Raw genomic sequence first — 12,540 nt, 5'->3', positions numbered from 1 at the left:
GTGTATGGGTCTGTCCCCCACCCAAGCAACCTCAGGGTGACATGCATGATCAAGTTAAGCAGCCTAGCAAGTTACTGTCTCTTAGGTGAGCTGCAGTAACTAATCATATGCCTGATATTAGCACTGCTTCAAACATGAGGTGATTAATAAAAGATAAATCTGTGTTCATAGATTGGTACCTCATTGAAGTACCACAGCATCACCATTACCTACACCTAAAATTAGTAAACTTTTCCTGAAAACTGAGTTTCATAGCATAACCGTGTTTGATATGGAATGGTATTTAGGCTCTTGGATAATGAATATGGATAAGTGCCTGGTGGGATGTTAAAAGATGTCTAAACATGTTATGTATTTGCTAAGATGGTCAGAACCAGGTTAAACACCTAACTCCCATTAAAATTTGGCATATAAATTTGAAAATCTGTTCCTATGTCACTTAGATACTTTTGAAAATGTTAGCTTTTTCAGTGTCACCTCTTGTGTCAAGTCTGTATCAAAACAGGTAGAGAAATTGTAAAAGGTCAGTAAAAATGGAAACAAGGAGAGAAAGTACTGAAATTCTCAGTTAAATACTATGTGCAGGCATATTTTCTGAAGGCAGTGTTGGAGAAGGATTTGTCAAGCAGCATTTGGAAGCTTTGTTACCAGCTTACTTGTTAGTTTTTGGTTTATATCTGTTTGTCTCTAAATATTTTTCGAAGATGCTTTTACAGTTTGTGATTTACTTTTTTTTTTTCCTGTTGAAGTTCTTACTAAAACAAGTTAAAATATATTCTCAGTTAATCTGAAATCTTTTATTACTATAATCATAGTGCTGTTCTTCATTTCCCATAGGTAAGACGTTTGGAAACTCAGGAAAATCCCTGAGTGGTTACCAGTGGTTTTCAGGTATCACTGCCCACTTTCTTCCATCAAAAGGCAAAAATGCTCAAGAGGCAGCAAGGGAAGCATTTTCTTCTCTCCAAGGTGCTTTATTCAGTTAATGCATCTGCTGTTAACTATACTATTTTTGATACGGTATTAAGTAAGAAGCTGTATTGTCATATGCTTTTATAACTTTAAATGTTGTGGTTGTCAGTTTGCCATCTCATTTTCCATTTGATTGGAATCACTGATAACAAGACTGCCAGCTTTAATATTGAATATATCGTAATTTGACTGGTTTTTGAAGACCCTAGAAAGCCAGAGCAGTGTCCATATCACTGTAACAACACTATTTCCACAGTACTTACTCACTTTATAACTTGCTTTATAGCTTTCTTGCAATATATACTCTGTGTGTGAGTGTGCATGTGTGCTGTGGATGCTGTCTACTTGCTAAAGCACTTTTGTAGCTACCATAATTTTAAATTAAGTTTTCTAGAAAGCTGTTGCACATTTTGGCATCTAGGATTAGATCAGTAGCAGTAAATCTCATTTATGTTCTTAATGTAAAGGAGAAATTGCTATCTTGGGAATCATGAAATCCAGGTTTCTTACTGTCCCCCTCTTACAAGTTACTGACATATAAAATAAAGTGTTTACATTTTTGTTTTGTATTTTTTCATTCTAAATTTTAAGTAAAACATGTTTATACAGGCATTTTTCCATCAATAAAAATGGAAATAAGTTTTAGTATCTAAATGAGTAGACTTATATTCTTGTTTGTGAATTTGTGTGAGGTATTGTCCTATAAAATCTTCTTTTTACATGTGCAGCTGAGTATTCGTGATTGAATATTGGAAGATAAAGAAACCCTAGAATCAAAGAAGTTATTCAAAGAAGTTATACTTTGTATCAGGTCATTAAGCTAGTTTTTGGTTGCTTGGAAATCAGCAAGGTGGATGTGATCAAACTTCTACTAAAAGACAATAGCATTTGGTGTAAATCTTCTGGGCATGATCTGTAAATTGAAGCAAAAGGGTTGTGTAATGTTTTCTTTTGTTCACATTATATTTGAATGTAATTCTGCCAGTACAAACATGATATATTTTTGCCTGAGCATCTATGAAAAAAAGATTGTGTCTCTGTCTCTCTAGTACAGTAGCCTGTTGCTTTCAGCAAATTACTTGCATTAGCTGTATTATAGTTAAAACAAAAACAAAAAAAAACAAACAAAAAAAAAAAGGAATTTTCTGATTCTTGGTAGAAAATGTCTGTTCTCACATTTCCTTTTGTTTTTCTCTTTTTGGAAGTGGGTGTGAAAGACTGAATGAATTATGATTCTGTCATAGCAAAAGAAACAATTTGTTTCTGAGAACTTAACTGATCTCCAGATATGCACAGGGCTCTTTCTGGACTCACACATAGGACCTGTACAGCAGTTCAGTCTTCAGTGCTGGGAGAATGGAGGGAGAATGGAATAAGCGCAGTCCTTTTAACCTCTTTGCTGGGTTAATAGATTTAATCACCTTTAAAGAGGATAAGTGCTGCCAAAAGAAATGAAAATTTATTACTAGAAGTTATGACACATGATTGTTCTGTAAAGTGGATGGAATTCTCCTGTGGAGCCAAAAATGCAGTACATTACTGTTTACATTTAAATTTTTAAAAATCTTTTGTTAAACTTTTCTTTAGATATGATTGGAAGAGGACAAAGATTGCAGTGCTTTATATATAAAGAAGCTCTGGTGAAGCTATACTGTGGCAAAACTCCATAGGCTTGAAGGGAATTACGTAAATTTTTATTACATGAAAGTTTAGTCTAAAATGCTACTTCTTGTAGACAGTTTGGAGACTCACTTCTGTGATGCTCAGCCTAAGGATCCTGGATATCTTCTTTAAAAAAAATTAATCTGTGCTTTGGCCAGTGTTATCTTTTCAGTCAGTTCTTTTTAGGCAGTTCTGCCTAAGTAAGGATGAGTCTCACCTGCTCATATTTTATAAATTACTAGGAACACTGAAATTCAACAGAAAGGCTGTATGGTTTCCCTGTACATCATGGAGATGTGCTGTGTAAGAGTCCTCTTCTTGGGAAACAACTTGTTGTCAAGAACCCAAGTGGTGGGTTGGTAACTGAGTCGTTATTTATGCCTTGCTACTAGATAGAGTGCTTTGGGAGGTCAGTTTTATTCTACTTGAAAGCTAGGGAGAAATTATTTCCCATCATTCCTCTAATTCATGCAGGGGAAAAGGAGATTGTACTTTTACTTACTTTAAGAACATTTTTAAAAATAAAGCTAAAAATTACGAATTTATCCAAACCTCTTTGTTGTCAGCTTGCTTTAATACTATTATGTGTCCACAAATTAGAGTTAGTTTGTTGGCTTATGCATTTTAAATTTTTACCTGAGTGGGCGCCTCAGTTTGGTGGGGTTTTTTTCCCGTCCAGTATTCCATGTAATGCTGCAGAACTTTTAACTGCAAGCCAAAACTCTTTCTTCTTGACCCAAGTGCTGGCTGAAAATTAAAAAAATATCCTGCTTTCCTCCTTGACTGAGGACATAACAGCTGGTATTGACCTAGTGGTTGCTATCAGGCAGCATTCAAATACGTTTATATTTCTAGACAGAATTATCATTGTGGGCTAATTTCTTAGCTGTTATTTCTGGAGACGTGGATTTCTGGATGACTTCATAGGAGTTCTATGTCATTTGCTATATAATCTCTTATATCACTTAGCACACACTTCCTTTTCTGTCAGTGAGAATTCCCCACTTCAGATTACCAACACTAATGGCAGTAAGACTAAGTAAAACTGAGGAATTTAAAGCAAAATTCAGTATTGGTGTGACCAAACTAACCCTTATGGAAGTATGCCAACTCCATAACTGTTTTTGAAAGCACAGAAAAGTTTTACACAAAAAGTGTTTATTTCTCACTAAGATAACAGCCAACAGTACTCCACTGGAAAACAAATATGTAGGTGTATACAGGTACACATGGTGACGTTAATGGACAAGACCCCCAAAGTTACACTGAGCAGAGCTTTATGTAGCTCATATAAGTTAGGTCACAAGGAACTCTGTTATTATATATATTCTATATTCAGAGAAGATTTTGTCTTCATTTAGTTTCTATTGCTCATGAGTTACAAAAGGCCCACACTGCAGAGCTAATTTACATATCTTGTTATGGTATTGACTATGTGAGAGTAATGCATTTTCCTTAAGTGCTATGACTGGAATCTTCTATGCATACATATTCAGATGATCTTGGCTTCCTAGTATCTTTTCTTTAACTGTCTGCTTGAACTTTCCTCTGCTCTCATCTTTCCTTCATTTCTCCTGTGGCCACTTCTGTTTCCTATTGTCTGTCTTGCCATTTATAACCCTTTGTTCACGCAGAGATTATTATTGCAGTGAGGGTTTTTAAAAACAGCTTAGACAAGCATCCCTCTGGAATAGGATATAAATATTTGATCTTTTCTTTGAAGAGGGTGATGCACTAAAGGAACTCTTATTGTCGCATCCAGTTCTGTACTTCTGTGATTCAAAGTCCTTTATAGACTACTTGCTGTCATAGAATGAAAATAAAAAAAAAATACAAGATAATATAAACTTAGGGGTACAAGGAATTTAGACTGTAACATATCTACATGCCTTAATGCATGATATATTGTCTTGGGGCAAGAATTCACCACTGCTCAGGGTTGATAAAATTTATTTGTATTCTGTTTCTGTATATTTGGAAAAGTAATATGAGAGAGAATTCCATGAAAAAGTAGGTATTATGTGGGGAAAGGTAGTATCTTGCAATGCCTTCAGTCGTGTTTAGACGACTGTTAGGTTATTACCAGTTGGTTTTGCTGAACAAAACCAGGATGCCTATGCTGTCTTTCTACACACGCTTAAAATATTCTGTCTTTAACAGCTATACTATTTTTATCCTGCAGCTAATATGACTTCAGAGGGATTGAAGCTGAAGGATATTATTTTGGTTCATCTGTATATGAAGAACATGAAAGATTTCAATGTTATAAATTCAGTTTATGTGACAGAATTTGATTTGTGTCCACCAGCAAGGTAGGATTAGACTACTGCTATAGCTTATTTATGATACACTGTAATATACTGAATTATTGTTACCATATTTATGAAGCTTTTGTCCAAATGTTTGTGCTTCACAGACTTAGAAGTAGACTTCTGCTGCCTTTTGGAGTAATCACATCAGGGCTGCTCAACTCTAGGGTTGAAACACTAGGGTTGGAAATTCTTGGAAATTCTTACCTTAAAATATACTATAAGGTTTATAAATGCCCCCCTATATGGATTTACAGAAGAATAATACATTTTTCCAAGTCTCAGTTGTTCTCTGACTTGATTGAACTGACAGCTCTTTTGTATTGGTGGGACTTTATTTGCTTTTCTTGTTTATTTGCTTTCTTTGACCTGCTGGCAACACTCCTCTGAATGCAGACCAGGATATCGTCAGCGCTCTTTGCCACAAGGGCACAGTGCTGGCTTATGTTCAAGTTGATGTCCATCAGGAATCTCCACATCCTTCTCTGCAAAGCTGCTTTTGAGCCAGTTGGCCCTCAGAATATAGCGGACCGTGGGTTTGTTCCTCCCTAGGTGCAGGACTTTCAACTTCTCTTTGTTGAACTTCATGAGGTTCCTGTGTGCCAGTTTCTCCAGCCTGTGGAGATCCATCTGGATGGCAACACAAACCTCTGATATATCAACTATTCCTCCCAGTTTTGTGTCATCTGCAAACTTGCCACTCTACCCCATCATCCAGGTTATTAATAAAGACATTGAACAGGACTAGACCCAGTATAGGCTCCTGGGGTACACTGCTAGTTACTGGCCACCTGTGAGACTTTGTGCCACTAATCTCCACCCTCTGGGCCTGGCCGTTCAGCCAGTTTTCAATCCACCTCACGGTCTACTCATCCAGCCAATACATCAACAGCTTCTGTATGAGGGTGTTATGGGAGACAGTGTCAAAAGCCTTATTATCAATGATTATTAAGTCTTCCTAAAATGGTGAGGTTTGGAACCTTCTAGGTCCTCATGACAAAACTTATTCACCTTGTTCTGTTTATTTTGTTCTGTTTTTTTAAAAGTTGTGTGTTAAAACTAATTTTCCACTTGTAAACTCTTTATTGCCTTTGTCAAAAGAGCTTATTTCTTATTACAGTAATTCATGTTCTTTAGCATCTGAGATAATATGCTCAATATACAGAACTATTTTCAAGTAGCTTGAAAAATTCAACTTGGATCATAGGTTAATACAGGTTGGAAGGGACCTCTGGAGGTCATCTAGTCCACATTCTCCTACACTGTCTGGGTGTCAAAACTGATTAAAAGGGAGCAGAAAGAGGCTTATTTGAGATGCTGATTCAGGCCAGGATTAGTAAATCATAGAGGGGTGGAGCGTTGGTTGTGTGTGCCTTCAGAAGAGGGATCTAGTCCCAACTGTAAATTACACAAAATGAATCTCCACTCTGACGTATCTTAAGTTCTCTTTATGACACTTCTCCCAATTTAGCTTCCTTTGTTTCTCATGCTACTACATGTTTTAAGCCTCCGCATTTGCATAGCCAACGACATAGTCTTCCATCACTAAAGTAACAGTAGAAAGATTAGGAAGTTGCAGGAAAATGGCTTTTTGTGATTGTTTTTGTGGAACAAACAGATTTATGTTGCATTTTATCCAGAAGAAAAATTATACAGCAGTTTGCATGGCTGCATCATTGCATTATACACAGAGACCTGGTTGTGGGAGTTCTCACAAGCAATATGCTGGAAGCACTGACTCAGGGGTGTGGATCTGCACTAAATTTGCAAAATTGTCTTGAAAATTTACCAGCCCAAGCAGAAAATCCATTCATCCATGCTTATGATGATGGTAATGACGAAAAAAATACTGTATTTGCATGTGGGAGGAGGGGGGAAAAATAGTTTTCTTGGAAGAAATAAGCAAGATGAGAAGAATTCTTAAGGTTGTGTTATATGATATGTAAAGAGAACAAGTAATTTTTTGCTGGATTCCTGCTGGGAGCTAAATGACTTTTTTATGCATGAACTGCAAATATAATTATTTTTCAGGCTTTGAGATGTTGATTTCCACCTCCAAGCCCCCTGCTTTTTCACTGTCCACATGCAACAGACCCTCTGTCTGTCCATCCAAGCATTCAGTCCTCCTTGGAGCAGACAAAAGTGTACTTTTTAAATTAATACTTAAGTAGGTTTTCAGTCTTCTCATATGTGTATGCACATTGTTGTGCAACTTGAAGTATAACAGAAAAATATGCTGAATATTGCATGATAACATGTGAGAAGGGTGTAAAGGAACATTAAGTTGCTGCTTTTTAGAAACCTGAGCCTCTAGTCCAACCATTGGAAGGAGATTGAGTGAAAAATGCATGGAGATAAGAATATGACAATGATACACTCCATTTGAAGGCTGTTTAGCGTAACTTATGTGGCATTTCCAGAGTTGTGTGGTCAAGGTTTTTTTTAATAAAAGAACTCATGTATTCTTAATAGTAATAAATATCATAAAAATAACTAAATGGAAGTGAGCCATTGGCTACGGTGCTAGTTTCTCCTTGGTAATGGAAATTATCCTGCTGGAAGTCTGAAGTTGATCATTATTTGGAGAGGAGATAACACTGTAAATGCTAGCAGGTTATTGCAATACCATAGCTTTTGTTTTATGTTCCTGACAACATTTCATAACGTAGTATCCAAATGAAAAACCCATGGAAAATAAATGCTGAAAGTTGGTGCAAGCAAACTTTGTTTGAAAAAAATACTTGTCTTGTGTTTTCAGAGTATGTGTGGAAACCCTGTTACCTGATGGAGTACTGTTTTACATTGACTGCCTTGCACATAAATATGACATTGCAACAGATGATGTGTTACATGATGAAAAACTGGTCATGCAGGTACAGAGCATTTCCCACTGGGCACCTGCTAGCATAGGACCTTACAGTCAGTCCATCAAGGTAGGGAATCTTTGTTACTTCATGTGAACTGTATGTCAGTTTTTTGAAATAAGTACAGTTTTAAAGTCTCCTTCTCTCCTGTCTCAATGTGCAAAAGAAAATGTGTTTAAAAAAAAAAAAAAAAAAAAAGAAATTCAAAATGAGTATTCTTAATTTATATTTCTAAAACTTATGAAACTTATGGACAAAAAAACTTCACCCTCATTGGTCTTTCATTTTGTGATCATAAGACAGCTTAAATTGTTCTTTGCAGATAATCTCAAGAATAGCCGACTCTTGTTGTGTATTATAATTAGACCGAATAATTGTGTCACACATACACTTTTATAATCTGTCTGGAATATAAACACAATTTAGGAACATCTGAGGATATATGAAATTTGTTTGTTTAAAGCGAGCAAGTTCAAACTTTTTTATAGGTAAGTCAATCCTAAAATGCTTTTTTAATGAAAGCTTCTTGAGGCTTTTGCTACTGCTTAACCATTTAAAAGTATAGCAAGGTTGAAGAACTGTTCTTTTTTTCAAATTAACAACAAACTGAACAGAATATTACATACTATTTAGAAGTATGAAAAGGAGGAAGTAAAGTGTCATGGAAAAGTGTACCAAGAATTTGAATAAAAAGCTTTTTTCATAAGACGATACCTCTTGCCCAGCTAGTACCGTTGATGACAATTGATGAAGTGTCTCGCCTTTTCTGTTGCAAAAAATGTATATATCCCTTTCTTTCCAATACTTCTCTTGTGTAATACACTGTCCAGTCCAAATTACTGTGTCGTGCAGACTGATTTAAGCAACATATAATGGCATCTGTTTAAATTTCCTGAAACTTTTTTGAGTTATCAAACCCACATAGCATAATGGCCATGGAATTGTACTTTGTTTTGTCTTTGTACCATTTTACGCATAATTTCAGGAATAGAATTTTGCTTCAGAAGCTTGTGTGGAATTTGTTTCATTTGCAGAAGGAAATGTTGGTAGATAACTACTGCATTAATCTTGTGGTTATAGTAGGGTGGGGTTTTATCATCTGTGTATATCCGTTTTTCTTTAGAAGGCCGGAAGTTGGTTTATTAAACTTTCATCCATTCAGTCTTACACCTTTATGGTCATAATTGTATCATGGCATGGATAGTCCTGCAAAGATAAAATTTAACAAGCTTTGCACCTTTGTGTTTGGAGAAACTTCTCTGATATGTCGTTGCAACTAACCTGTATTGCTATCTGGAGCTGGCAGAGGCTAAATTCAGAAAAGGATCTGAACTGAATATTGGTTTAGTAACCAATATTCAGTCCCGTGCTGCAAGTGGACAATAAGCAGGCACTTCCAGTCTCTTGGATCTCCTAGTGGTGTGGGACGGTGGGTGTAGCCACAGAAAGGCTCATTTCTCTTCAAATATGGTGTAACCAATAACATTGTCAGTAATTTAAACATTAAGGAAAACTTGCCACTGTTTTTTGTTTGTGTTTTGGGGGTTTTTTCCCAAGAGAAGGTGTTATTCAAGCAACATTATTTTCTCTTAAGGTGGAAAATGAATATTTTTACTTTTAAAATGTAATGAAAAGCTGTACCTCTGCCACAGGATCACTCACTTGTCATCGTTTATGGCTAAGTTCTGTCTAAGATCTTTGTGGCTAAGTTTGTGTCTAGTGCACAGCCACCTGTATGGGGAATTGGTAATACTCAGACCAGCAATAGTTTTAATTTTCCTTTGACAAATTTTGCCTTACTACTACCACCAGTATGTTTCATCTGAGTCTCAATATTTAATGTTCTCCTGGTCTTATCTTGTTAAGCGTCTTTGACTTTTTGGTAACATATTTCTGTTCTGCAGAGCTTGATCCAGTAAGCATCAAAAGAATATTCTTTTATTTTAATTTCAGTAAATTTGTTTTATATTTAAATATTTTTTCTTTATAAAATAGCATATAAAAGATACAGCCTATAAAACCTTTTCATAAGAATACGTCATAGAGGAATGCATAAGTGCATGAACGATGTATTTGCATTTGAAAATTTATTAATGGAAGATATGGATCTTGTATCTTCTTAAATGTGAATTTTCCAAAATTAAGATCATCTTTAGGTGAATTTTCAGAACATCCTCGGACTATGTATGGGCAGGTATTAAGCTCTTACTGTCACTGGTGGAAGTAAAGCACTTCAGTATGTTTTGGGAATAGGAGTATTTTCCAGAATAAAAAGGAAAGAAAAAGGTGAGTTTTAATCTTTATAGTCAACAAAGAATGATATGAAATTATAATAATTTTATGATGAGTAAATGTTGATTAGTTCTGTATGTTTGAGGAACAGAAGCTTAATCATCTTAAAAGAGTAAATGGTTATTACCCTTACGTTGTGTATCTGTAGACTTTGTTTGTCATTTGCTTGACAACAATGGGACAATTAAATTGTTGTCTTCTCAGTCCAATATGAAGTTTTGTGGATACTGGGGAATCATCATGTATTTTAGCACAGTGGTTTTGCTCGGTTCAGAGTAGACCAAGGACTGTAATATTCAGGGTACCACAAACTGGGATTGATGTGCACTGGCATGTAAAAGTGGAGCTGGCAGTGGAAAGGTGTAGGTAATTCATGCAAACTAGTGAATTCACACTTCAGGCTCAATAGATCACTCAGCAGAGCATCACTTTAATTCTGCAGGGACCTTGCAGGATCCTACCCACAGTGCTATGAGGACAAAAAGTAAAAATTTGAAATTTAGCATGAGAATGTCCTGACCTCAGTCTGATAGACACCAAACAACAGTGGCAGAATAAAATTAGGATTTTCAAAGTATTTACAGCAAAATCAAACATTCTTACTCTTTTGGGATTAACATTTTTTTCTCTTTTGGGATTAACATTCTTTAAAAATGATGTTTCTACTTGTAAAAAGTAGACATAAAGTGTTGTAAGATACAATACAACTGACTTTCTTATAATTAAGAAAAACCTGAGATTGTTTAATATATTTTTCTTGGTCCACCTATTTCATTGGTGCAGAAACCTCTGCCAATCTTAATATCTATGTCAGCAACTGGAATGTAAACTACGTCAGAGTTATTGTAAAGGCTATACTACTGATCTCAGTAATGTATAACAGTTATTATGTCCTTCTAATAGTAGTACCACAGATTATCTAGGCTATTCGGGCTGGGAATATATGATGACATATATGGTTTGCCTTCCTCCAGATCTTTGTTCCACAGTAGGCATCAGCTGGTCATTGGTAGTAGTTCAGTATTTTTACTAAAGGTGCTTCATGTTTTTACTTCTTACAGTTATTTATCAGATTATAATTTTATTTTCATGTTTTGATTTTCTTTTACCAGTGGATTAGAGGATTTGTCAAGACTAAGCTGTAACTGGTAGCTTGTATAGAAACAGCTTGCTTACCATCTTCACAAATGCTAACAGAACAGTTGTACATCAGGGAGTTAAACATGAAGATGCACTGCAAAGCAGTGTTTGGGATGAGAAATTTAGACTGAGAGCCTATTCATGATTATTTATTTTGTGAGAACATTCTTTGAGCATTTATGAACTGTGAGCATAGTTCATTAAAAAAATAATTTTAAAAAAGGAGCCCAGTGCAGCTGAAACACTAACCGCAAATACTTATCTAAGAATGTGTGGGAAGTTTACAGTGTTTGTACCAGATGTTCTTCTAGTATGTTAATGTAATTTAAAAGTCTATTTGCACTTACAGTTTGTTTGCTTTGGCAAAGTTACTTCATGTTTTTCTATATGGAAAAGAACAAATAAACTGCCACAGCAGAATTTATCATACTGTCATATTCTACAATAATTTTTGATGGTGACACAATGTATTTTATACACGTACCAACATATATGCATCTATGACTTGTTTATTTCTGTTGAACCTTTTAGCTTTTCCTTATAACCTCAGTTCTCTCCCTCTGACAGCTGCCAAATCCCAGTTTCAGCTATCCTTCAGGCATCTTTTTCTCAGTTTTCTCCTCCACACTATCTGAACCCAGTAGCACAAACATAAAAAAAAAAAAAAATTCTTACTCTCTGATTCCAGTGACCAGATACCTATAATTTGATCAAAGTTGCGTTCTTTTTTTTTTTCTGTTTAGTCACCTTAGGATAATTTTTTTTCCCTTCCATTTTTCTGATCATCAAGGCATGATAAGTTAGTGGGTATGTATGGTGGGAACAATAGTGCAAATAGAGTCTTGCATCTGGTTTAAGGCAGTGATACTTGTAGTGATTCTAATGTTTCTTTGCTAAAACTGAAGCAGTGAAACTGAAGCTGGTCTGATAGAGCTTAGTGCTCAATTTGTAGCAGATGGCTTTAAAAGGAGAAAGTGGTGTTGGAAATAGCCTTGTCTGTTATGTACACAGGGAAAGATTAACTGGCTACTTAAATGATCTAACTGGTTGCAGTTTTCCAAAAGCATACTTTGCTGCTGTTAAAGAAAATGCATATTTTAAGGAATCTATGCATTTAGGGATACATGGATTATCCTTTTAAGAACATCAGCTGAAGAAGGATGAAGATAGAAAGATGTCAGAAAATTCTTATTAGTGAACTGGGGATTGTAAAAAATCATGGTATGGTTCTTAAAGATCTAGCTAACCCTTCAAAATACTGCTTTTTCACATACACATAGCTGATAATTTGTGTGTTTGCT

General features: G+C 35.5%; 1 protein-coding gene across 2 annotated transcripts in view; it reads left to right on the top strand.

Annotated features, from left to right (window-relative positions):
• DPH6 (diphthamine biosynthesis 6) overlaps positions 1 to 12,540 on the top strand; it is a 214,743-nt gene that overhangs the window by 93,714 nt on the left and 108,489 nt on the right. For both annotated transcript variants that reach the window (XM_086463379.1, XM_086463378.1), the window contains 3 exons: positions 838 to 969; positions 4,817 to 4,946; positions 7,702 to 7,876. In XM_086463379.1, coding sequence (XP_086319505.1) covers positions 838 to 969; positions 4,817 to 4,946; positions 7,702 to 7,876 — 437 coding nt within the window. The remainder of the gene's footprint in view (positions 1 to 837; positions 970 to 4,816; positions 4,947 to 7,701; positions 7,877 to 12,540) is intronic.

This window comes from Leptosomus discolor, chromosome 3 (genome assembly GCF_034619465.1).
Source record: "Leptosomus discolor isolate bLepDis1 chromosome 3, bLepDis1.hap2, whole genome shotgun sequence".
Classification (NCBI taxonomy): domain Eukaryota; kingdom Metazoa; phylum Chordata; class Aves; order Leptosomiformes; family Leptosomidae; genus Leptosomus; species Leptosomus discolor.
The sequence above is the reverse complement of the archived record's forward strand: the minus strand, read 5'-3'. Positions and strand labels throughout refer to the sequence as shown.